The sequence below is a fragment of the Poecilia reticulata genome, chromosome 22 (assembly GCF_904066995.2).
Source record: "Poecilia reticulata chromosome 22, P_reticulata-male-v2, whole genome shotgun sequence".
In the NCBI taxonomy this organism is placed as follows: domain Eukaryota; kingdom Metazoa; phylum Chordata; class Actinopteri; order Cyprinodontiformes; family Poeciliidae; genus Poecilia; species Poecilia reticulata.
In genome coordinates, this window is record NC_088851.1 from 9,956,525 (window position 1) to 9,983,082 (window position 26,558).

Sequence of the window (26,558 nt, forward strand, 5' to 3'; positions counted from 1 at the left end):
CTGCTCAATATCCCAATGTTCAAATATCGGGATATTGTTTTATAACCCACCAGATTAAAAGAGATTCTAAACCACATACACATCCGACTGTTCAGATGTGGAAAAACCTTTCTAATAAACCATCTAAGATTTTCCTTCCACTTATCAGCTATCTCATGAAAAATGTTGGCAACACCTTATTTGAAGGGGTGTTCATAAGACTGACATGACACTGTCATAAACATGACATAACACCTGTCATGAACACCAAGAGGCCTTCATTAATGTTTATTACTGTTGTCATGAAGTAACATACTGACACTTTTAATGCAAAGTTGACTCTTTAAATGGACTTTTAATGAGGATTTTAATGCAACTTTGCATAAAAATGTCATTATTTTACAAATAATCCTAAGCTGACACTTTTAATGCATTAAGAGTTGCATTATTTACCAAAATACACTTCATAACAACAGTCAAAAGCATTCATGAAGGTGTTATGTCATGTTCATGTCAGTGTTATGCACATATGTAAAGTCTTACACTTTAATTAATCCCAATACTTTCACAAGGCTCTGTATTTTCAAATCCGATGTTGTTCCTAGCAAATAATAAAAAAAGAGATGATCATTTTAAGAAAGAAAGACACATTAATTCAAACACAATGGGTGACGCACAATTACGCAAGGTACAACTGCTATGACGCATGCTCAGAGGTTTTGATTAGATCTCTCTCCCCCTCCTCCGTCTCTCTCTCTCTCTCTCTCTTTCTGTCTGTCTCTCTCTCTTTCTCCGAGACCAGGAGCGCCTATATGTGTGTGTTCAGATAGTGATGAAAGCGGCCAGCAGGTTCCCATAAAACACCATTTTTTCTCTCTGTGGAGTGCAGTGAGGTGTGAGCATAGGTGCTGAAGCGCACCGCTCTGTCCCTGAGGACAATCACTGCTGCGGAAAAAAAAAAAAAAAAGAGGAGAGAGAGGAGAAAAGAGCGAGAAGCATAAGAACAAATGGCCAAAAGGAGGTGATGAAGCGTTGGAAGATGTTCAGTAAATGACTCAGGTGGACCGTTTGTGAACTTCATCCCTGGTTCGCGCGACAGCAGGTGAGTGAATGCTGGGAAGCGTTTATTTCTTCTTATTAATTTTTTTTTTTTTTTAATTACGCAGTTGTGTTTTATGCAATGCTCACAGCGCATCTGGGTTGCTGTAATAAACGCACGGCAGGTCACCGGGACTGCTTGATTGATTCTGGATGCCTTTTACCGATCAGGGCGCGCGCCCGGAGTGATGCGGAGGCGCGCTTTTCTCACCCCCCCCCCATTCAAGGATTTGTCATGGTTTACGACGCGGGCTGTCACTGTAGCTTATAGCAGAATAATAACAGGTGCGCACACACGCGCCAGACGGTCAATGCAAAGCGAAATCAGGAAGCTGAAATCGATGAGTTGTTATTTGAGGTCAGCAGTAAATTGTAAAGATGAGAGCAAAAAATCTTGCACCACCGCCAAGGCGAGAAGGAAAAAACACACACACTTTTTCCATCAGCCTTATTTAACTCTAGTCATACTTAATTCTAAGCATTATTCAACTGGAATGCTCAGTTATTCATAGAAGCACTAAAAATAAATTGACTTGACTATGAATAGTCCTCAGGATGTTGCTTTTAATGATATGTACAGACATTGTACGTGCTCTCTCAGTTTGTAAAAGGTGTGTGCTGCTGACCCCAAGAACCATTACCTACTATGTGGTTGCGTGAGGTGCAAAAACAAGCTTTGTGAGTAGAAAACAGCGGCATTGCAGAGGCAGACTGCATCACCCAGCAGAGTAACTAACTGTGAAGAGAATAGTCAGACAGGAACATCCTGATCTCCTCCTGCACAGTGTGTGCTTTTCGCGCTGCAGCCGATCAGGTTTCCTGTAGCCACCAGTGAAAACAGGTGTGAGGGTGATTTTGTTGGCATGCCGTTCACAGCACCTCGCGGCTCCCATACGAAAATCCACACCTGTCAAAGAGCTGAGCTTTTACGCACAATTCACATTGATGCCTCGCCCCATGCGCTATGCTGGAGAGCAGACTGAATACATGAAATTATCAGCTGGGGCACCACTGACATGTTGGGATCCCAGAGCACGTTTTTAAGAAATACAGGGGGGAAAAAAACTTTCGCTGTTGTGAGAGACTGAGTGCTTCGAGTGTCTTCTGAAATAGGAACCTCTCTTTTATTATCAGTTTGTAGAAATAGATTACAACAAATACTAATAAGTATGCATTTCATCCATGAGCAGATGTAAATCTCATCCTGTTATAAATAGAGTTGGAACCAGATACTTACATACACTGGATAAAAGGACATCTTTCTTTCAAATTCAGAAGTTTGCAAAGATTACGATAATTATTCTTTTTAAGTAATATAGGAGGAACATTCATGTAATTTTAAGTTTTTGATCAACTCATGGTGTTTGTGTTAAACTGAGGTAAACTGGCGCATGTATTTTAAAGCCAAACCAAAACTTTCTGTTGTAATATTAAGGAGGGGAGGGTAACAAAAATAAATCAGATGTCAGAAGGTGGCAAATATTAATGTGATTTCATAATAAAATGCTCACATCAACCCCAGAAGAAAAGTGAACAATCTTGTGAGGATGTTCAGTGAAGCCGGTAAGAGAGGCTCACTATTCATAGTGAAGTGAGTCCTGTACCTGCGAGGCCTGAAATGCCATTGAGAGAGGGAGAAGTTGTTGCTACGATCGACTGAAAAATACAGGAAAGACAGACATGAACCTTTGGAGACATTTCTTTTGTTCGGATAAAACGGAAGTGTTTGGCTGTAACTACTATCGTCATGTTTAGAGTAGACAAAGGTAATGCCGAGAACACCATCCCAACTAGTTTGGAGGAGGCAGTACCATGCTGTTGGAATGTGCTGCTACTGCTGGAGAGACTATAGTGCATTTCCCGTAACAGACAAGAAAAGGACATTTTGTGGAAATGCTGAACTGGTGTCCAAAGAAACTTGGGCACAATTTGGTCTTCCAAATTGGACAGTGTTGAGAAAAATTATTATTTTGAGTGTTTAACACAGTTTAAACCTTTTAGAACAAATTTCTTAAGTTTGAACAGGTTTGTGTGAGTGATTTAAAACCCGAAGTATTTAAAGTACAAAGGAGAATAGAGAATCTGCAGGAGAATTTCAGCTCAGACCCCTGGGGTCTTATCATTAAAGACAGGAGGTCATAAATTAACATATGCAGGAAGGTGGAGGACAGTATCACTTGAATTACTCTGAGAAGGGGAACTTTGGTTGGTTCACGTAACCAGGATGAGAAATCTTCCAGAACTAACATCTGACATGGTGCAAAAACTGAATATAACATAAAATGTTTTAAATCACTAACATTTAATTTGTAAGACATTTTTCTTAGTTATTAATAACATGTTTTGACTAAAATTCTATTATCTTGTTTTAGAATTAATTTAGTTAATGATGAATGTATTTGAAATTGTATTATTTCTGACTATATTAGAATCACATGAAAATGATTTGTTTAGTATTAGAAAATACTTAGGTTTATGGTGAATGAATGTCTTAATTCTTATTTGTTTCTAATTCCTAATTAGAAACAGGAATTGTACTTCATTATTTTCTGTTTATTATCTATTGCTTTTGGTTTGATATCAGGACTAAACTTTGGAGATGCTGAGTGCAGAAGAACAAATGGGTTTTTGGAGAACTTTTCATTGAATTAAAATACAGAATTAAAGGTTTGTTCCTGGCAGAGCAGAAGAGAAACCAGAATTTCACAGCTACCTGTGAGGTTCATTCATCTGTTTCTCTTTGCCCAGATGGCTGTAGAGCCACAGGAGGCCGGATAGTGTTAAGAAAATAAATTTAAAATAAGTTGGTTTTAGAATTTATTATGACTTGATTGAAATACCATAATTATAGTTTTAAAATTTATAACATATTCTGACCTATTGATATATTTTACTGTAGTTAAAGCAGATTGTTTGCCAAGATCTTCTGATCTGCTCTTTGTCTGTTGGGAAACAATCAGTAGGAAGTTCTAGCTTTTCACATTGATTTGTGAAAGCCATAAACCACCATGAATTCGGAGAGTCTGCTTCTACCTTATTTAACAAAAGGTGTTTGATCTTGCGACCAAACTGCGGGACTTTTTCTAAATTAAGATTTAAAAGGGCCAGAGATGCCTTCCAATTGGTCAAGTAGAGATACGCCTTATTTGAATACATTAAAGAGGAAAACACACCTACAGGTATAAAAGTTTGTGCACAAGGGAAACAATTCAGAAAAAAGCTGATTTATTTTACTTCTGCACCAGCTCTTTCTCCAAGGACGTCCTTGATATTTCTTTGTCTTCTTGTCTCAGGTAACAATGTTTGTATCTGTCTTTCTTTAGTTTCCTGTAATATTTTATATTTTCTTCTGATTGGATTAAATCCTGTAATTCTGTGACGTCAACACGCATTGTTGTGTTTTTGTCCCCGCACGTGGCCACGCGAGAAAACCCGGGATCAAAAGGAAGTATCAGAGCCAGAGTTTTGCTAAATTTAACAGTAATATAAAAATTCTTCCTTAACAACAGTGATCATAAGAATATCCCCAACTTACAGCCTCTCTGTCTGGAGAGATGGACCACAAGAAGGCTGTGGAGTTACTAAATATGTTTGACGCCCAAGACACACCAGTTTAAAACACAATTCGACAAAAATACTAGGAATTTCAACTTAATTTCACCTATGTCTCCGGTGGTCATTCAGCTAGAGGTGGGGTACATTCTGCACAGACAACCTTACACGGGCGTCATCACACCTGAGGGCAATTCAGAGCGATCAGTTGATGTAACAGGTATGTGTTTGGACTGTGGGAGGAAGCCAAAGTACTTGGGAGAAAACCCACGCATCCACTCAGAGAACATGCAAGTTACATGCAGAGAGAACAAAGCAGGACCTTTTAGCTGCAAGGCAACGATGAAACAGAAATAACATTGTCCTACAAACTCATGAAAAACTTTAAAAGTTTCGATTAATTTAAAGTCAACCTTTAAGAAAAAAAAAGACTGTGTCTCTTTATGCATTGCATGAAAATAGCTTAAGATATATACTGCTCAAAAAAATAAAGGGAACACTTAAACAACACAATATAACTCCAAGTAAATCAAACTTCTGTGAAATCAAACTGTCCACTTAGGAAGCAACACTGATTGACCCGACGAGGGTCCCCGTTGTTAATCAGTGTTGCTTCCTAAGTGGACAGTTTGATTTCACAGAAGTTTGATTTACTTGGAGTTATATTGTGCTGTTTAAGTGTTCCCTTTATTTTTTTGAGCAGTATAGAAACGATTGTTTCAGCTTTATGTGGCACAATTTTGCAGAATTAAAACATTTAATTGTTAAGATGCGCTCAGTCTATCCGTCCACATGTTTTCTCTGTCTGCCTGATCTAGCTCAGGCTCATGGGTGCGTTGGAGTCTGTTAAATTATTAACAGTCGACCCTTCACATGCTTACCCCCAATGTTTTTCTTCATTTAAAGAAAATTGTAGATACGTAGCCGTGTTATTTTAAAGATGTATTTCGCATGTAGAAAACACAAAAACGAAACACTAGAAGCCCACTTTTTGTCAGTGGGATTAAATGTTGTGTTATTATAGGAAACGGTTTAAAACGCCACGATCGACCTGACGGGGTTCTGAGTGTTTGTCTGCCTGAAATGCGGCAGTGAAGAAGTGCCACATAATATTTGCAAGGCCCTTGTGAGTCCGACATCTGCAAGGCATCACAGCATCAGACAGACACTGAAACTAGATAGGGAAAAAATAGGGTTTTCTGTAGCGCTGGTTGTATAATTTAAGTGAGTATATGTGTTTTTATTTTAGAATCAGTATGTTAGAAATCAGTGTTAAAAAAAAGAGGAAGAAAAAGTTATTACAAAGAGATCAAAAGACAAATGAGGCTCGAAAGCCTTGCTTATATAACTGCCATTACCAGCAGATATTGAAAGTTATGTTACCCAAGATGAGAAATCGTCTTGATAAGACAATTACTGTTCTGCTTAATTCAGTTACTGTGGACGTAATGTGTTTGATTGCACGGGAAACATGGTTAAGCTGGGGATTTGTGTAAAGCCTACTTTACACATACTGCGGGGAAACATTGGAAGACGTGAGTCACTGCTATTATTATCACGGATATTAAAGATATATGAGATATCAAGCTGAATCCCAGGGAGAAGCAACATGACGAGGAAAGGAGTGGGAGGATTTGCAGGGGTCTAAGTAAAAAAAATTAAAAAGAAAAAGAAAAGTTAGTGTGTGGGGTACTAAAACATTTCTGCTTCTCTCGCAGGTGTACGTCATCTCTGAAGTTTTATTTTATTTTTTTTAAAATGGAGTCAGCTCACCTTCTGAGTGGCTCCAAGAAGAGAGTGAAGATCCACCCTCACACAGTCACAGCCAAGTATGCCAATCAGACCCCCTACAGCCCCCAACCGGGAATACACACCCATTTCCCCCAACCAGGCGACGAGGGCTATGACGATGCCCCATCATTCGAGGACTTTGGCTCATTCTTGGAGGAGACATCCGACAGGAAGCGGCTCACGGAGAGCAAGAGGTGGCCGTTGAAGTTGTTTGGCTCCAAAGACAAGGACGCGGCCCATAAACTTCAGGCCACTGGGGGAGGAGAGGGGAGTGAGCTGGGAACCAAAGCAGTGAAGGGATCTGGGAAAGGGGTTGGAGAACAGCTGGCCAGTTTCGGTGAGGCGTCTGTGTCTGCGTCTCGCCTCACCTGGCTGGGGCTGCTCGGTGCAGCGCTTGCACACGGCTGCCTGATCGCCCTGACCCGCCTGGCCTCTGAACGCTTTAGCCTCGGACCCCTGTTTCTTCTCTTGGTGAGGTCCGTCATCCAGCTTCTGTCAGTGGCGGTCCCACTGCACAGGGCAGAGAACCCATTTGGGCCAGAAGGATATCGGCTACGTCTGCTCTGTTATGGCATTGCGTACTCACTCTCCCTCTGCTGTGCATACTCCTCCTTAACTTTCGTCTCCTCCGAAAATGGCTCAACAACTTGGCGACTGGCAACCACCGCTCTGTCAGCAACCCTTGCCTTCCTGCTTCTGGAGGAAAAGCTGGGACTGTCCGATGGGATAGCTTTAGCCGCTGGGCTGTGTGGATTGGGTCTTGTGTTGCTTCCCACGGCAGATGAGAGCTATGAAGACGCACCAGTCGACCCGGTCACATTCTGGAGGGGCGCCTTCGGATGGTCTCTCTCGGCACTAGCGGGATTGTGGATGGCCCTGGCGCTGGTTGGGTATCGCTCACTGAAAGACAGAGTGGGAGTTGGCACCGCCTTGTTCACTGTGAGTTGGACAGGTTGCCTGCTTACCCCAGCAACTATGATCCTGCTCCAGGAGGGCTGGTCTTGGCCTATGAGTCTACCAGCATGGGGCCTTGTCCTGGCCTTAGTCGCCTGCTCTATAGCGGCCTTCCTGGGAATGACGCATGCCCTCACCCGACTCCACCCGGCTCTGGTCTCCGCCTCGCAGAGCTTGGAAGTGCCTGTAGCCATGCTCCTGCATTTGGCCCTGCTCCCTCTGGCTCCCACCGCTCCTGAGGTTGTGGGGAACGTGATGATCATGCTGAGCGTCGGGTGGCTGGTGGCAATGAAGCTGCTGCCCTCTCGAGGCGCGGGGCGGCGCCAGAGGGAGGAGTATGAAGAGATTCTGGACTCGCCCATCAAATAGACAGACGCATTCTCTCCTCCCCTCACCCGCACGTTCTCCTTCGGGAGGGTGGTTCCAATGTACATAAGAGACTGCTAGATGTTCATCAGAGCTTGATCTATTTTGTATTGTTGTTTTTGCTTAGAAGAGAGTGCCAATATTGTGCTGTCTGTCAAGTGACTACATGATGTGAAAATAAAATCTCTCTGAGAGTACTGTTGTCTTTTAATCAGCCTCCAGAGGTTTTCTGTCTTATGCACATAGGTGAAGAAAGTATGCACTCATTCCCGCACCATCAGACCACCACCACGTTCACCAAAGATTGGTGCCTTTGATTTGACCATTGTTTGATGACGAGAGGCTGAAAAAAGCAAGAGATGGCAAACTGATATTACCAGGACAACACAGATAAGAGCATCCAATGTGATCGGCTTATAGATAAGAAACCAGCAAGGATAAGAAGTTGTTATAGATGGCATAAAATAGATGAAAGAAAGCAGGCAGATCAAAAGGAAGTCAGGCTGGAAAACAAAGAAAATGACTGATTATTGTCACTCTGTGTGGCCAGCAGGCTCATAAAGTAGTTGTTTTATGCATGGAGGACAGTTATTATCTCTCTCTCTTTTTACCCACCACATCAGTGCTGGTCTATGGGTTTCTCCTCTTCTATTTTCCCCACCATTAGCCTCCTACTCTCATGGCTCCGTCTTTCCACATGCTGGTAAAAAAAACCCCCAAAAAAAACATGAACGACACACAACAAAGGAGCCATTCTTAAAATCCCCCACCACATGCACCGCACAGATGGAGACCTTTTTAATGGAAGTCACCACATTGAACAGATCATTGTGTGTCTACATAATGAGAATTGTTGCTGCAAACATCCAGGGAAATTGTGAAACAGGTGTGGTGTAAGGTCTGGTGGCGACATAATACTCCACCACTTCACACCTGTGAGTCTTGTTGGATGGTGATGTTTATGGGGACAACTGCTGTCAGCGGTTTTTAACTCGCCTGTAAAATTCTACATGCAGGTAGGGAAAAAAGGGATGGGAAGAAATGTACCCTGTTTGTAATGTTGCCGTCAGTGAAAACGCGTCCTCTTGAAGATACTTTGAAAGTACGTCTCTACAAAGATACACTTTGGGATTTCTGAGGTGAGGTTTTAGTGATAGTGTGCCATTCACGTTTTGGGTTCATTCAAGTTTTACTCATCCCTGTGCTCGTGTAGTCATTTTCTCCAGTGTTCATTTGTGGTTTTTACACGTTTTCTGTTTATTTGGGTGCACGGCTTTGGTTGGCCAGCGGTGGAACTGGTGCGATGGGTAGGCGTTGTTTGTACAACGTTTTTGAAGAACTCCAGATGACCTGCTCACTTCCAGCAACGAGAGTTGGATGTACGCCCACCTCAACCGATGTTAACATAACGGATTTTTGGGCCCAGAGATAAAAAAAAAAAAAATAATTGTCTTAAATGTTGAATTGTGCCAAAGAATTGGCTGAACATGATAAATTATAGGCTGGCGTGTGATCCCTGCTGTTTATTTTCTGAGTCGTGTAAATTGACAACGACAGCAGTCGATGATATAAAAATGAATCTTTGCTCCGACACATCATTGATCAGTTTTGCTCTGCCAGCAAATCCAACCATGTATTTGGGAAATAATCTCCTGATTGTGATATTTTCCCATGTGATCTGCTGGCTGGTGTTGAGGAAAACAAACAAACCCTTCTCTCTTAAAAGCTTCAGCTTATGGTAGCATCTTATTCAGTTAATCAGACTCGTCCGTTCATTGCTCCACCAACCAGTCCTCCTAGTAAATACACTCATTTTTATTCATTCTTTGCTTGATTCATTTGTTGGTTTCCATGGTCACTGTGCCTGTTTGTTGAAGATTTCTTTCAATTTTCACTTGTCTCATAATCCTGCCTGCTCCCGTGCCTGTTTCTAGATCCCAACAGCTTTAAAATTTCACTTGCAGAGCACAGATAATCTCTGTTTAGTATAAATCCAGATTATCTGATTCTGGAAGATCAATCTGAGTTTTTGCACAAACAATTTTAAGAACTTTCAGACAATCACCATGCTTGTGTCGTAGAGTTAGTACACCAGCCGATGATTATTTTTTTTGCAGAAAATGCAGGTAGGAGGGCAGTGTGGCGCCGACAATCTTCCTTTGTAAAATATACTAGAAACACTTTTACCTCAAATAATTCTAACGTGGAGCACAAAGCAGATGTTGACAACTGTGCTGGTAAAAATGAATAAAAAATAACCATTAATAAAACGAACAAGAAAAATTACTGAGAAATGTGTTTCACCCAAAAAGACCACTGATGGTTCATCACCTCCAAACTCCTTTTACTGTGAAAATATTCACTGATTTGTCCATAGATACTCGTCCAATGTGATCGTGACATGTTTAATATTTAGGAAGGACGGAAGGCTTTTTTTAAGATTGTAGAAATCTGGTTTGTTCTTGACCTCTCTCAGACTAGCCATTAGCTTCTGCCGCTGCGGTCAGGCCCTTCTCGGACCACCCAATGGCTTTAACCTCCAACTTGTTTGGATCTTTTGCGTAAACTACTGCTACTGACAGAATCTCACTTAAAAAAAACACCCTGAACTATCCGCATTTCTAGACTTGCATCCTATTAACGTTGTGAAAGTATGCCAATTTTTTAAATCCAATTTTTTGTTTCCCCTGTGAAACACAATCAAAATACATTTTGATGTTTTTTTAATACAAAATACATTAAAAAAATACTGATTCAGTGACAGGAGACAAAGGTTAAGAACACAACAAAACAAAAAAAAAAAAAAAAAAAAAAAAAAATATATATATATATATATATATATGAGGAAAGTACCTCCAGAAATCTGACTTTGGTTTCAATAAACAAGCCCGCAGGCATGTGTGTGTGTGTGTGTGTGTGTGTGTGTGTGTGTGTGTGTGTGTGTGTGTGTGTGTGTGTGTGTGTGTGTGTGTGTGTTCAGTGACGTGCGGTCAGGGGAGGCAGGTGAGGCACAGCCTCACCTGTCATCATGGAAAAATAATATATAATATAAAATCATTTATATTGCTATTTTCACCCTGTGGTTTCGTACTATAAAGTATCTATTTTTTTACTTAGCTTAACCAATTCTGATTAGCTTTTCTTCAAAATCGCTGGATTTTCGCATTTTCCCATTCAAATACTCAGAAGCGAAGCCGGTGAGGCAGCAGCGAGCTGAGCCTCACCTGGGATTGCGCAACCTCACGCTAACTGCACTGGCTGCCATTATAGGACAGCATGTTCGTCCTGTCTGTACGCCGGCAATAAAATGGCTAAGAAACATTTAATATATGGACTGATTTTCCATAATTTCGATTATAATGTACAGTGTTTTTTGTCAGTGTGTGTATTGTGTTTTGTGTGCGGAGGATCGATAAGAAACGGCAGAGAACAGACTCGAGGTGAGGCAGGCAGTTCTCTTGTCTCACCGCTGGGGGCGCTCATGTTCCCCGATATTGTGACTGCACAACTGCAGAGTAAGACACAGTGAGCTAGCCATGGAGCTAGCCACACAGTGAATAAGTAAAGTACAGCGATTTATTTGTTTTCTTCTCTCTTCCGACGTCAACATGAAAGACTACATTTCTACACTTAAACAGAAATGTTTAAACGGAGTAGAAAAGACATGCCGAGGATAAACTTGGCTTTGGATGAACGGATATTTTTGTGCAGAATTAGGGGTGCATGGATTTCATTGATACGTAAAGGTAAGACGGCAATAAGATGTTCTTGTTTAGTTTTTTAATTAAATGTGCGTTTTGTGGGCTACAGATAATGTTTAAATAATTCAGAAAAGTAAAAGCAGTAGCTAATCTACCACAGCAATTATTTATTAATAAAACATTAAGCCTAAAACGTACTACAACAACAAACTAAATGTTCTGTTCTGTGTGCAAAATTCTTGAATGTTTTTTGGTGTTAAATCCTAAAACATGAAGTGGCATTGTTGTCAGTTGCTATGGCAACGAGTCTGCGTAGCTTGGCGAATACAGATTACTTTGCTGTGGACCATAGCACGAAATTTATACCTACATTTTTAAGTTTCACTGAGTTAACGCGGCTATGGATGACATGTAAAAGATGAGTCTTTCTGCCCCCCAGCGTTGTGTGCATGCGCGAAATTTCCGTAGGTCCAATAACATGGATGGTGTCCAAGTCATAAGTCAGTGCCTCAACAGCAATGAACCTCACCGCACGTCACTGGTGTGTGTGTATGGAGGAGGGACGGGCGTCAGTGTGTAACCCACTTTTAGCATGGCTACGTGAATCATAAACACTGAGTACTGCAAGCGGCGGCCTCTTTGCATTATAGCGACTAACGAGCAGGAGAAACACGCCTTAAATTACACGCAGACCAAAAACCTCTGGCTCTGCTCTTCTCCTTGCGGCTGAGTGTATTAGCGGGTCATCACAACAACAGACGCTGCAATCAGACAAATGAAAAACGCGAGTGCGTGAGCTGGAAATTATACGGGATAGAAGGGAGGAAACATTTTCCACGAGGGCGATTTACTGTTTAATTGATTTTTTTTATTCACTGTTGCAAACCCACATGATTCTTAATGGCGCATTAGGGTTGTACTCAGCAGAAAAATACAAGCTCATATACATCTTAGACGTATAAATATAAAAACAAAGAGTATGCAAAATGCCAGTTGTTCTCCCCCTTTTTTTTTTTTGCATATTGTTATTTTGCAGGCAGTTCATGTGTCTCCTCTGCCCTTCCTCAGAGTTCCCGCCTGCTCGATCACCGTGCTCAGCCGCAGGTAAAGCCTCTGCACGTCTCTAGCTATGACAACCAGAGAGCCTCTTATCATATCCAGGTCCACCTGTGAGGACAAATCCTGCTCCTCCAGCTCGGACGGGAATGAATTCACCCCCGAGCTAAACGCTCTGCCCGAACCTCCAGGCCTCTGAGTCGGCTGGTGTCCACTCCTGCTCCTGGTCCTGCTGCTTTCTGACGCGGCCTCCTCGAGGCGACTCAGTCGAGCCTCATCCTCGTGTCTGCCGCGCAGGATCGCCTGCAACGTGGCGTTTATTCTCCCCTCCATCTCTGCCCCGTCCCGGCGGAGCTCCGCCAGGCCGCGGTGCAGCCCGAGAGCCTCGCGTTCCGCCTGCGCCCTGCACACTGACCCTGGGCTGGGCGAGCTCTGCTGCGACGCCCCCCTGAGGAGCTTATCCAGCTGGCTCCTCAGAGACGCCGTTCCTCCGCAGCACCGCTCCACCGACTCCAGCAGCATGTTCTGCCTCATGTGGGAGTCCTCCAGAGTGATGAAAAGCTTGTCCCAGTGGGAGAGGTCTGCATGGTACGGTGTGTTGGATGACTCTGGAAAACACAGGAGGATTTAATTGTACAGACCTATAAAAGTTGTATGACAACATGAGCCAAAAATGAACATTAATAGATTGAGATGCAACATAGAAGATGGAAGGTAGATTTAAAGAGAAGCTTTGTGTTAGAAAAGGTGTTATTTCCTTTGTGAGCTCCCAAACCTACCACCCATCGCCACGACATCAGTGGTTTGCTGGTGAACATGGATGAAACACTTTGCAAACGCAGGAATTTGCTTCTGAAAGTGTTGATTTCCTTGAAATTTCTCGTGTTTCGTCTGATCTCAACCACAAACCTTAACGTTATTTTTGGGGGTTTTCTGATAGATCACCATTAATTAGAGTGGAAGGTCATGACTGATCTTTCCTCCATCCAGGTCAGGACTTGTATGGGTATCTCGGGTCAGGGAAAAGGGCAGGTAGCGTATCCGCAGACCTCACACATCCTGGATACGAACTGGTTAGACTTTTACCTTCGGGGCAGCGCTATTAGAAAAAAAGAAACAAAAAAACCCCAAAACCAACCACTGCAAAAACAGGTTGTGTCTCTGATTAACACTTAACGGTCAGAGTGCCCAAGTAAACACCACGCATACTTCCACTGATTAAACCTCGTCTTTCTATTTAGAAAAAAAAACATAATATATGTAAATATTTACAAGAAAGAAAAAGCAATAGATTTGTCAAATTAGGCAAAAGGCGCATATATAATATTTATATGACATATTTTCAGCAACAAGGCAATACAAAGTGCTTTACATGATTTTAAAAGGAAATAACAAAAATAACAAACCAAAGGGAAGAGCAAAAGAAAAAAGGGGAAAAAAAAGAATCTAATAATGTTGATCCAGAATATATAAACTAGATACTACTATTCAGGGTTGCTAGATAAGTGTAAGTATTCTCCAGACTTTCTAACTATGCTCTAAATTGGTAAAAGTAATGAGTACTCCACGGTACTCCATAAATGCCGAATTTGAACATATTAGAGCAAAGCCTAAAATGTAACATCACTGACCAGGCCTTTCTAGATGAATGAAGTTATCATGAAGTTGATTGAAAAGTTGAAAAGATGCAAGCACAGTTCATCTTAAAAAGCACAATAGTACATATTCAGAAACCAACTGAAGCATTTGTATTTTAATTAAATCCAAATCGGTGACACCGTGTTGTCAAGGAGACGTGATAATCCTCTAGTCTGTCCAGTCAAAACAGCCAACAGGGAAAATAATTAAAGCTGAACTCACCCTGCCGTTGGTCCAGAGAAATCTCGTTGCCGTAGCTGTCTGCAAAGCCGTCATCGTCCTCGATCTCATTCACACATGTAGACGAACCAGCAGCGCTGAGCACACAGAGCACACCCCAGATCCTAAACACATGCATGACAGGGCTCTGACTCCTCTTGTTCCACTGTGTTGATATGTTGTTGTTTTTTTCTGTGTGTGAATTTTGTTTAGATTTACTGAAGCTGCTCTTGTTTTCTCATTTAGACCCCCTCCCTTTGTGTAGAGCTCTGCTCAGTGAGCCAACCGTTGCCGTTTCTGACTTATAAACCCAGCAAGAGGGAAGAAGGAGGGAGAGCCCCGAGGAGGGTGTGTGGAGAGTGGGTGAGTAATGCTTCCATGGAGGTAAAGTCAAAAGTCACGCCGACATGGAAATGTGGGCACTACGGAGAATAAGGGTGGACATGAGAGGGAACACGGGCAACCTGGGGTAAACTAAACGAGACGGAGGGAAGCAAAGCAGCAGGAACAATTTCCAACTTTTTATTTTTTGCAAAAGAAAACAGGAAGATTAGCAGGAAAAAAAAGTAACTTGTTTCTCCGGACCACAAGTGATGTTGTTTTGGAAGAACTCCCGCCAAATTCACGATCTGAATGTGGTAGAGAATCTGTGGATGGAGCTAAAAATGAGGGTGATGACAAGAAGGCCTTCATCAGCAAAACTAGATTGCTATATTATACAAGCAGGGTTTAGCTTCTGAATAGTCAATAAAAATATTTTCCGCCGATAACTGAGAAGAGCATCAATAGTTTTCATGCAGTCTTTCTAAGAAAATGTAAATCCCACTAAATGTAAATGTGGGATTTGCATTTGCAATTTGCCAATTGGTAACAAATTACTTTGTAAAATGAGAAATAATTTTTTAAGAACTTTTGGTTTGACAATGTGATTTTGGCCAAATAAACTAACAAAACCGCAAATTTCGTTTTTAAATAAATAAATGAATGAATCAGAAGTTAACCTTAGTAACTTGGAGTCAGCAATGCATCGTTAATGTTATTTATTTTCTGTCTAGTTTTGAAGTGTTGCTGTTGTTCTCACTGAATAACCCATTTTCTTTACAAGTGTTAAAAGAAAAAAAAATTCTGCTATTATCGTAGTTTTTTTTTTATTTCAAATTGGTAAAAATCTATCTAAATCTAAAGTTGTCAATCTAAAGACACAGCAAAGTGGATTTCTCTACTCTAAAGAAAAAAAACTATTCCTGCTTCACAGGAATAGTTAACTTACAGTGTGCTATTAAAAACTCAACTGATTAGAAACTTCTTATTTTTCTCGTGCAAAAAAACAACAAAAACAAAGCTTCTCCAACAAGAAGTAAGAATCCACATTTAGCTCTTTCCGTCTTTGGAGCTCCTCAAATAGAAAACTGCAGCACGTCATCGTCGCGGTTTTATTATTCTAGGCTTTCAGAAACTTTGTCTTCGCTACTTTCATTTAAGTATTGTTGCTAAGCTACAGGTTTAAAACTTTATTTCTGGCTTCCATTACTCTTAGCTCGGTTGCCCGGCGACCACGTTGATCAACCCCGCGAGCCAACAGGTGATTATTTACTGCATTTTCGGCGAGGCCCGCCGGTACCCGCCTTGATCTTGCGGTTCAGCAGGTGCCGCGTGTTCAGCTGCAGGAGCAGGACGTAGGGAAATGACCTGACCTTCCTCTCCCAGCAGAACCCGCAGCCTGTTCTTCATGCTGCACACGTCAGCACGCGTGTCTGATCGCCTCGGTCTGGCCGTCTGGGGTAGAGGGAGAAACCCGGGGCGACGCTGGCAGATTTATCTGAGGAAAACGGACAACCTGCAGGAAGAGGCGGACGAAACAGGCTGGAAAACACACAAAAATTTTTTATTTTTTATGGCACATGAGAAAAATGTGAATTTTCCCAACCTCCTGCTATTGCATACATGCAGCTCTTTTTAGTCTGATGCTTCAGCAGCAACAGGGAATCTAGTCTGAGTTAACAAGATTACATACACACATGCTCAGAGTTATAATGAAATAATTTGGGTCAATTCAGATTCATGGCCTAGTCGAAGTACACATCGATCATCCAGTCTGACTGATCTTTATTTGTGGAAAGCTGTGAAACCTTTTGACTGTCTTCCAGTTCACAATCATGCGCCGCCGTGTCATTCGTAGCATTCGTATGAGCCGTTTTCTACCAGACCAGCAAATTATTCTGAGCCACAAGAGTCACATTTATCCTCAACCGCCAGACGCCGCGCTCACCGCCCTCCACCTGCGTGCCGCACCTACTGTTCAGCTGGAAACTCTTCCCACATGGCAACCAGCAGGAAAAAGAGACAAGTGAAAGAGATAGAGAGAAAAAAAAAGCAAAAAGAGAACAATTAAAAGATGCAATAACAGTAAAATGTTTTACTGTAAGTACCTCCTTGTTTTTTGTTTTTTTTTACTATTTCAGAGCAAGAGGGGAGTTGGAAGAAAACAGATGTGGCTTTTTTTTCTGACAAAGTAGGACAATAGGAGTTGTAAGGCAGAACTCACAGCAGATGTAAACCATCAACAGGACCTCACTGGCGAACAAAACCCCGTGCTAACACGACAAACCGAGCCAGCACAGGCCATTTACTGTGCGGTATTTTTCTTTTTGGGTGTTTCCCCGCTCGTCCCCCTGTGTGTAGGACGGGGAGGGACGGAAACAATAAAGATACTGTTAAAACGCAGCCTGCTAATGGAAAGTGGGGTAAGCAAGGTCTAAATCTGCTGAAATGACTCAGTTCTTGACCTGGTGACGGTAACTGACTGTCGCAACAAAGCAGAATCGGGCATGACTGAATGGGAGTCCAAAAATAACATTTGTGTATATTTATACATATATAAAAAAGTACATCTGTATCGATAAGTTTTTCATTTTTGCCCACGGGTTTTCCCCAACCATTTTGTTGAATAAGTAGAGGGAGTATTTTCTTCAATTTCTGTAATGCAGAAACCAATAATTTGAAACAGGCCAAAATACAATTCATACACTTTATGGAGAGCAAAAATTTTGTCTCATTGGTGAAATACGGACTGCATCGACACAGCTTCGCTCTTTATTGTTAAAAAAAAAAAGCGTATGTACACGTGAAGAATCTTTCCAAATATAATTTCTTATTTACGTAATTAAAACAAATTGTGTTAACTGGAAGGCGACACAAGTCCAATGACTCCAGCAAGTTGACACACTCTTATAAAGGATACTTTGTTGAAGAAACTTTTTAAGTTTTGGTAAATTTTCCATTTGGATTTTGCACTTTGTCAGTCCGTATCGTAGAGCTCGGGTTGGGGTTTTTTACCTCCTTGGGAATTTTAATTAGAATGACTGTCTTTAATTTCTACTCAGTTTTAATCTAACAGAATGTTGCCACATGAAGAACACAATTATTCCTTGTTGTAAACTCCAGAAGCTCTTTTAATGCTGCTCTGGCCCTCCTGGCAAATCTCTAACTCACTGTTCTTATAATTTGGGAGACATATCCAGTTTTTTTTGTTTTGCAAAGTTCTTCAATAATTGACTTAATGCAATGGACTATGCAATACAAGTCAGAGACTAGATGTCATCCACTAGGTTTCCTTATTTATAAAACTTCAACAATTTGAATAATAAACTGAACTTGACTATTTTTACTCTTTGCAAAGCCCTGAGACTTGAGATTATTTGTTCTAGATTGGTGCTTTGTGAGCAAACTGAATTGAAGACTATTTTTTATATATATATTTTGTGGAAAATCACACATACATTTGCTTCCATTTCACAATTGAAGTTATTTTAAGATTGTTTACAACATAAAATCCCAATAAAATGCAACAGTTACAGATATAACACTAGAAAATGTGAAACATTTCAAAGATGCAGCATATGAGCATGTTAGCAAAAATCAGGTCAGAGTGCAGAACTTTAGGACTTGGCAAAAAATATATAAGAATAGAGTTGAAACATAGCCAAATTCAAGCATTAGCTCCTTTGTCTGAGCTAATGGCCAGCTCACTCAGTAGATGAGTGAGTTATCTTCCTAGTGTCCTTTTTCTTCCTGTATGACGCTGTGCGAGACCACGCCGAAGGACGGCTCTGATATCTGTTGACGGAAAACGTTACATTACGGAAGCATGAAAAGCTGTTGGAAGAGTGACAGGGACTTGTTGCTTCAGGGGGGGAAATACACCCAACCGTGGACAGATTGAGGAGCTTCTATTCTTGTTTAGCGAGTCACTTGGGAGAAAGTGACATTATTCCATGTGACTCCAAGCGGGGGCTGGACATTTGGGCCTCCGAAAGCTTCTTCACTGGTGTGATACAAGCATTGATGTTCGAGAGCCAAGAGGCTCATGACAGATTGATGCCACACATTCTGCATCTGATTTAGTCAATCTGTTTGGTTTGCAAAGGAGCCAAAATGCAAAGACGAAGAAGAAGAGAAACAAACGCTGAACTTTTTGGATAGTGTTTAGGTGCTTCTATATGCGAGCCAGTGCGTGTCACACACTTAACAGACCTCATTAGTGCGCTATGTGAACCCAGGCGGCGCAACTGGTTTTTAACAAGGAGTTCTCAGAAACAAACCATGCTGGTGAAGAAAGATTCATTTCACACTCGATTTGCTCTGGTATGACATCACCAAAGGTTTCGTTTCTTCATCTTTACCAAGATCCGATCGGACTCCGAGCTGGCGCCGACATCAGCTCGACGAAGCAACTAAATCACAGGCTCACAACCGGGCGGACATCAGAGGAGAAATTTTATTGCCATCCAGCCCCGAACATATAAGAGTGTTGCTTTTTGTGTAGGAGATTACATCAGCACGTCCGTTTCAGGGTCCCCGAAATTGGCCAAACAAAACAGAAAAGCAGAAGGAAGTCAACATCTGGATATGGAAACTTTCATCCATTTCACAATAAAAGGTGCTTTAAGAAAATTAAAGTGAAAAGAAATGACTGGGCAACATATGAAGAAAGAACAGAGTTTGTGTGTAAAGAAGCATCTCACCTCAGAGAAACACGAGTAAAGAAGAGACATAAGTAGCTCTTCTTAAAGATCTCTACAACATTTACACACTTGCACAATTGGCACAACACTTGATACGTTTGATGATTGTGAAAATACAGACTTAGTTCCCACTTTACACTGAACATCTGTAACAGTCAAACCACTTTTTTTTTTGTCTCTTAAATATGAAACATCTATTATATATGGCTACATTTAAATTAATTTATTCTGGCACTAAATCAAGGTTAAAGGGCAAATATCAACTTAAGAGCAAGAAAGGCTCAAAATCTTAACGTGGTTAAATATATGAAAATGATCATCAGCTTCTCTGTTGCTCGTCAAAACGGATAATTAAAAGATTACATTTTTGGACAACAAAAGCCTTTGAAACCACACGTGTCTGAAATGGTTACGTACTTATAATTGCATAAAAAAATACTGAAACTGTGTGAGGTTTTACTATCTCTAATAGAGCTGTCCCAACCAGAGATGGCTCTAGTAGAATCATTAGGCTGACCATCATGGCGACAGCAGCTGTCGTTTGTGAGCACAAAGTTTCTCACGCAACAAAGAGTTTTTTTTTATCTCAGATGTTACCACAGATGAAAGCATGAAATGTTTTGCTGATGTCTCTAATCTTATTAAATTCCCTCTATGTTCTCCACAAAAATTATTCAGAGCAGCAACTTTTCTCCGTGTCTGAGCCAAATGAATGACAGATTCTGTGTCAGCATTTTAAACTTCCCCTTCAGCCGCCATTTGTTGAACTGGATTAAAGTGACTTTTTATGACCACACATCTTGTAAGATAACTAGACTTAGAGTTTTAGTTTCATGACAGATGGGAAGCCCCCTTTAAAACAGTGCTAATTATGTGTAGAAAACCACATAATTAGCCTCTGTGGCTAATTTCATTCATTACCTCTAATTTTTTACGCAACCACTATAAAGCTGTCGACACAGTTGTGAAATGTGTAATTGCTGACACCCATTTGCATCATAGTGACAATGTTGGTCAAAGCTGGAGCAGAAATGTATGCGCTTGCTGCAGAGCACTTTTAAATCTTGGAGTAAGGAGCCGGTTAGTTAGGTCTTCAAGCGAATACTCTCTGGGCAATATTTCTGCTGGCTTCCATCTCCTCACTGGCAAATCACTTTGCTTTCCATAAAGCAAAGTTCATAAATCTTTACTTTACGAATTCGCATTCTAGATGAAGACTTTGGTGTCACTCTGATCTTCTTGGGTTGCATATGTGTCAATTATGTGTTTCCTCCGCAACATCATCACCTTCTGGCAAATCCAGCCGCTTTTTGCTCGTTTTCTTTGACGTTGAAATGAATGCAACTATCCAAAACGCAACCGAGAAGAAAAAACAAGTTGTAAAAAATGACAACATGAGCCCTCTAAAACAATCACTCTTACAATTACTATGGAGTCTCCATGAGGATAATTAATCCGGCTTGGCACAACTAATGTTTGAGTCATCTAAATAGAGCAGTAGCTCCAGATATTGTGAGAACCAAATGTGAAGTGCTCTAAATTGTCACAACCACCGACTAGACATCTTCTCCGTTGGTGACTGGCCGCTCATGAGTTTCATTGGTTGTTTGGGAATCAGGAACCACATCAGTGGATGCTGTGATGTCAGTAGCTTCGGCGTCTCCCGTCTGAGTCTCGTTTCGGATCGCACTTCTTTGAGGAGGCAACGCGACCGCTGTTGCGGCACCGTTGGTAAAAGTTGCATTGGAAGTCCGGGTAGAGTCTCTCGCAGCAGAAGGCAAACTGTTTGTTCCCTGATTTGTCCTGCTGGGTGAAGGAAGCTCATCTGATTGGTTGGATGTAAATACGAGATCGAATGTTTGGTCTGTAAATAGTTGATTTTTAACAGCTGCTTGGTGACCGCTTGATTGGCCGGGAGTACCGAAGGCGCCACTGTTGTTGTTGTTGTTATTGTTGTTTGCGTGATCAGATGAAAAGAGATCTGTTTCAGTTTTAGGATTGACGGCAAGTGTCCACGAGTCCTGGTCAAAGTCTGGCAGCTGGCGAGCTGCTTTGGAAACCGGAGCGACCTGATCCAACCCGACAGGTTCACCGGCAACATGGCTGCTGATTGGTGGCTCGTTATTAACCGCTGATTGCCAGTTATTAGAGCAAAAGACAGCTGGAATCCTGAAAGTAAAATGAGGAAAAATGTGAAAAACAGCAATATCACCTGATATGAGAGCGTCTGACAAATTGATGTTTGTGGTAAAGTTTGGGAATTCAAGCATACTCATGGAAGATAAATCCAAATTTAGTACAACATTCTCAAGCAACTAGTAATTTTTTTAGGAATATTTCTTTAGACTGTAAGTTAAGCAAAAGCACCTAAACAAATAAAGAAATATGAAAATAGTCATGTACTGGACTATGAATGTGTAAAAGGAAAGTTAAGCATTAAAGAACATTTAGAAATCCTTGAGTACTATTTTCACGTCAGAAGCTTACAAGGAGGTTTGGCTCATTAGAAATAAAGCAAAATAAAAAAAATTGAGGTGGTCCAAAACTTTTGCACAGTACTGCACCTAAGTAAGAAGTTGAACAGGCTTCAACAATTACCCTAGTTTTCATTGTTGTTATTAAAATAAAATAGTTGTCATTGAGGTCATTAATAATAAATGCAAACCTGGACATCTGTCTCTGCAGTTCCTGAGCGTGTTGGTTGCCCTGAGCGAAAAATGACGCCTGACCATCCACAAAGTCCGCAAGGCTCCGCATGTGGTCGATCTGAGCAAAGAGACGGGCAACGCGACATTTGACACTGAATCTTACAGAAACGTTGGCACACGTACTCTGTCCAGGGTTTGTTTTAACATACGTGAGTGCTGCTGATGCCTTCGAGAGCCCGTCTTGTGATTTCTGATTGCCGATCGAAAAGACTCTGACAGATCCTCAACTCCATCTCGGCCTTCGCACACAAACACGACCCGTTAGATGGCATTGTGCAACTTCTAATCAATGACTTTGGTTCTGCGACGATATCTAGAAATGACTTATCTGATCGGTGTTGTCGGGTTGAGTAATTTCAGTTTGAATAGGTGAGCTTGTGTTTCATTTTTTTTTATCAGGCTGAAGGTGGTTTTATACAAAAGCAGATTTTTCTTTGTAAAAACGTGGAAACCATTCGTTTTCTTTCCATTTTATAACAACGCACCACTTTTTGTTTGTCTATGACATTAAAAATCCCAATGAACTGTGAGGGTGTGGGTCTATTTTCCATCAACCACTCTGCCAGAAGTGGCAGAAGCAGATTATCTGAATGAGCTTAAAGACAGAGATGTTTGTACCTGAGAGATTTCCTGAGCCCATATCTGTTTGGAGAAAGCATAAAAATAACTACGTCAAAGCCCAAATTGTAACGTTTGTCTCTCTTTGTTGTTCACTTTTCTTCAAAAAGAATCGAACCTTAAGCCATTTAACACGCAGGAAGCTGAACATGTAAGAAACGTGAGACAGGTAGTCGTCATCCAACGGGTTCGCATTCAGGTTCTGTCAAAAAAAAAAAAGAAAAAAAAGGAGAGACAGAGGTCAAACAAGATGTTACAAGAAAATTGCCATGTTTTTACTTCTAGTATCCCACACACTTTAGGGTAAACTATAGCTGCAGCTCACCCTGGCCTCTCTGTCTGCTTCATGGGCTTTCCTCAGCCTGGTCTTGGCTACGTCCAAGTCCAAACGCTTGTTCACCAACATCTTACGCTCATTCTGTTAAAAACCGTTTACAGCGAAACCGGGTCAGAAGCTAAACGCCTCACATGGCTGACGGCAAAGGAGAGGTAGTAAGAGATAAGAGGTGCGTTTCACCTGGATGGCTCTGTATTCACCCTCTGTGAAACTCTTCAGCGGGGTGAGAAAGTGAATGTTTGTGCATTCTGCAAACTTCCTCTCGGCTTCTCCCAGCTGCTTCTGGGCCTCGCCGAACCTTATCAGAGCTGTTCCTGTACGCAGACATTCAGTGGATAAAAACAAAGCAAAAAATAAATAAATTAGAAGGCAAACCACAAAAAACAAGCAAAGAATATGCAACAGTTGTTTGTACAAGTGTGCAGACTTTACTAATGTTAATAAAAAAATAAGAGCGAAACTGGTCAGAGCCTGACATCAACACTAATGGAGATAAAGGGATTTTTTTTCCCAAAAGAAAACATCTGAAATCTCCCAAAACTCTGAGGAAAAACGAGTTATGGTTTGATAAAAACCACATTTAGCTTTTTGATCACAATTGCAAATGGGAAATTTGGTACAAAGACAACAGTAAATGTCACTATCCAACAGGAGAACGGCTTCCTCTAGACTGAGCTCAGAAGTAAACCTGACAGAAAATCTGAGTCATCAGTCATCCGCAGTCTGGTGGATTTGGGTGAACCTTTGAAAGGTAAGACGGGGAAATGCAGCCAAATTAAGATGCAGGAAGCTGATAAACTCCTGCTAAATCAGACTGAATGCTGAAATTGAATCAAAGACTGCTTTATAAGTTTGTACGCTCGTGCAACCAGGGTGTTGCAGCTTTATTATCTTTTTCAAATTATTTCTCTCCCTTTCCGAGTTACTGAAATTGTACTGCTTCAAATGCCAAAACCTGACATTTTAACTTAATACAAACTGTAAAAAAAAATCTGATAACGTATCATATCCACCTAAAAAGGGCAAAAGCTAAGAGGGCAAATGGTGCAAACACATGCAGACTCACCGTAGGGTGTGTTCGATCCGATCTCCAGCCCAGCCTGGGTCATTTGATCCCCCAGTAACTCGTGCGCTCGGGGTCGAGGCGGGGCGCTCCATTCCAGATGCTCGTACAGCCGGTCCTCTAATCGAGCTCCTGTATGTCAGAGGTTAAAAAAAAAAACAAACATTAGAAATTAGTTATTCTTATAGTTCTTTTTATAGGTAGGTACTGACATTTAGGACACTTAACTGTAAATAACCTGATTGGCATACGTCTGCTTTCCTGTTTCTCCATAAGAACAATAAAGATCTGCAGTGGAGCCAAAGGCTCTCTGGAAATTAGAATTGACATTTTATGAAGCTTTGTCCTTAATGCTCCTGGCAGCCCAACAGGCCACTTTACTGATAGAAAGCAGACCACGTCCACTTATAACTCTATTAGCTGAAGAAATTGAAAGCAAAAAAAAAAAAAGAAAAGAAAAGAAAAAGATCTCTATTCATCTACATGAGTCAATTACAGTCAGAGCAAACACACTAATTCAAAGAAGATGCAATGCGGTAGAGGGCAAAAACTGATTCACAGCCCTGCAGGAGGATTACATAGACTCCAATTATATTTATGATTATGTGTTTAAGGACTCGATGTTTAAATGTACATGTATGTTTTCTATTCCTGACACGTTATCAAAGAAACGGTGGGTCATTTAGCTCGAGTCTAATTTCTCATGAAGTAAATATATTGCTGTTGGCTGTTTAGATATTTGCGTCAAATCACCACTGAACATGTTTTGTTTTGTAATTTTATTCCTCATCAGGTAGATTTCATTTTTTAAACAAAGTGATGAATCCTCTATACTTTATCATCATAACTCATCTTTTAGTGGTAAATTTATCTAACACTTTTTCGTCTCCTGATCACTTCATGCATTTTTATGTTGCTGTTGAGCTTACTTACAAATACAGGATGGATGAATGGACAATTAAGTTGCCTGGTGTTTTTTTTTGTTTGTTTTTTTTAGTTGATTGGAAGTTGGTGGAAGTACGAAAACAGAGAGGTTGGTCCTGAGCGCCCTTCTTGATAGGACCACCAAATAATATACACAATAAATTTTTAATTTCTCACCTAGACTAGGTTGCAGTAGCACCTCGGTTTGAGAAATGATTGAGTCCGTCCAGGTCTTGGTGGCGTCCGCCTGAGCCAGGAGTCCCTCCAGCCCGGGGTCCAGCCCGGTCTTATCCGCCTGGCCGAGGCTCTCTCCGGTGTACTGGAGCGATATGACAAGACAACCTTGTTTTCCACAGCAACGCGGGGCTCAAATCCATTTTAATAAAGCAGGTGGACATGTAAAGCGCTGTTTTTCTTTATTTACCTGAACAGCTCGGTTAATGAACTGGCCAGCATCCACAGCCAGTCGCGTCAGGTCCATGACCGAGTCCTCAAGGTCGGCCGTTGTCTCCGGGGAGGCGTGGCGGCGGAGGGGGCACCGAATTAACCCCGGTTACTGAACCAAATGTTCACCTCCAAGAGCCACTAGCTGACCCACGCATCGCCTCACCCCGCTAACACCTTTGCAAGCACGGCAAGCTGTTGAGATACTCAACCTGGCGGGGAGAAAAAACGTCGCAACCGGCTATTTACAACACGTTAATATGCGGGGTATTATTGATTCTAACGGCTTGCCATACATAGAGGCTGACAGAGCGACGTCGGAGACGTTAAGAGGCTCCACACGCACCTGCTCCCTTGTTTACCGCTGTCAGTATTTACCCATTATCCACTTGTTTTCTAAGGGTCAATAAAGGACGCTCAAAAAAGTGACTGGCGTTGCTGTGACGTCAGTCTTTTAATTTTTGTCTCTAAAGGACGCTATTGTTTCATTACTGTCCGGGATAACTTAAATAAATGCTTCGGACAGACCATTAAAATGTCAAATGATGTACCATCATTTAGCATGCGCTAAACTGTTTACACCGACGTAAACATGACAAAAGTGCTGAGAAAATGTAAAGACGTGAAAGATTAAATTACACTTCCTGTTCAAGTTCACAATAAAAGCATAATCTCTCCACAAAATGTTGTTTATACTTACAAGCACTTGCTTACAAGTATAAAATTACACATGGAATGCAAAAAAAATAAAATAAAATAAAAATTGAAAAGGAGAGAAAAAAATTTAAGTCAACAGCTCTTAAAACACAAAAATACCTTACGGGTTCTAGCTCAAACTAAACTGCAAAAACAGCCATGAGTTAACTAAAAGAAGAAATACCATAATAACAAACACAGCGACTCTCTGAGTGTCTGAACCCATAATGGAGACTGCTCCGCAAACAAAATTTAAGCATGCAACCTCACTGCCCTGTGATAGCCGTGCCGAGTTTTCTTGAACCTCTGAGCGCTAGCAGCACAGAAACAGAGAGAAGGGAGGATTAACTCAATCAGCTGACGGTCTGAGGCGCATCAGAGGATCTAAGG

At 41.3% G+C, this 26,558-nt stretch overlaps 3 protein-coding genes and 1 long non-coding RNA gene across 4 annotated transcripts; 2 read left to right on the forward strand and 2 right to left on the reverse strand.

Moving 5' to 3' along the window:
- The first annotated feature begins 748 nt into the window (after positions 1-748).
- Positions 749-7,937, forward strand: slc35g2a (solute carrier family 35 member G2a). Its single transcript, XM_008399228.3, has 2 exons — positions 749-1,081; positions 6,348-7,937. Exon 2 carries the CDS (start codon positions 6,388-6,390, stop codon positions 7,741-7,743), a length of 1,356 nt encoding a protein of 451 aa, XP_008397450.2. The 5' UTR covers positions 749-1,081; positions 6,348-6,387; the 3' UTR covers positions 7,744-7,937.
- Positions 7,938-12,287: 4,350 nt separating this feature from the next.
- On the reverse strand, positions 12,288-14,605 carry LOC145549939 (uncharacterized). Its single transcript, XM_081602942.1, has 2 exons — positions 14,358-14,605; positions 12,288-13,105 (listed from the first exon to the last, which is right to left on the reverse strand). Exons 1-2 carry the CDS (start codon positions 14,491-14,493, stop codon positions 12,483-12,485), a joined length of 759 nt encoding a protein of 252 aa, XP_081459068.1. The 5' UTR covers positions 14,494-14,605; the 3' UTR covers positions 12,288-12,482.
- On the forward strand, positions 12,973-16,782 carry LOC145549940 (uncharacterized). The gene is made up of 3 exons (XR_014085744.1): positions 12,973-13,085; positions 14,601-14,717; positions 16,065-16,782. It is a non-coding gene; the product is annotated as an uncharacterized LOC145549940 (long non-coding RNA).
- Positions 16,783-19,117: 2,335 nt separating this feature from the next.
- LOC103458427 (endophilin-B1-like) lies at positions 19,118-26,460 on the reverse strand. The gene is made up of 10 exons (XM_008399230.3): positions 25,453-26,460; positions 25,206-25,347; positions 24,108-24,236; positions 23,222-23,355; positions 23,030-23,122; positions 22,823-22,906; positions 22,705-22,728; positions 22,236-22,325; positions 22,044-22,144; positions 19,118-21,547 (listed from the first exon to the last, which is right to left on the reverse strand). The coding sequence occupies exons 1-10, from the start codon at positions 25,507-25,509 to the stop codon at positions 20,935-20,937; spliced, it is 1,467 nt and encodes a 488-aa protein (XP_008397452.2). The 5' UTR covers positions 25,510-26,460; the 3' UTR covers positions 19,118-20,934.
- Between the last annotated feature and the right edge of the window lie 98 nt (positions 26,461-26,558).

Excerpts from the sequence above, each read along its gene's own strand:
- LOC145549939 (XM_081602942.1), bottom strand. The coding sequence starts at position 14,493 with ATGCATGTGTTTAGGATCTGGGGTGTGCTCTGTGTGCTCAGCGCTGCT. Across the intron at positions 13,106-14,357 it reads TTCTCTGGACCAACGGCAGG|AGTCATCCAACACACCGTAC; the intron begins GTGAGTTCAGCT and ends TGTGTTTTCCAG.
- LOC103458427 (XM_008399230.3), bottom strand. The coding sequence starts at position 25,509 with ATGGACCTGACGCGACTGGCTGTGGATGCTGGCCAGTTCATTAACCGA. Across the intron at positions 22,729-22,822 it reads TGCGTGTTAAATGGCTTAAG|ATATGGGCTCAGGAAATCTC; the intron begins GTTCGATTCTTT and ends TTCTCCAAACAG. Across the intron at positions 22,326-22,704 it reads GGGCTCAGGAAATCTCTCAG|GCCGAGATGGAGTTGAGGAT; the intron begins GTACAAACATCT and ends TTGTGTGCGAAG.
- slc35g2a (XM_008399228.3), top strand. The coding sequence starts at position 6,388 with ATGGAGTCAGCTCACCTTCTGAGTGGCTCCAAGAAGAGAGTGAAGATC.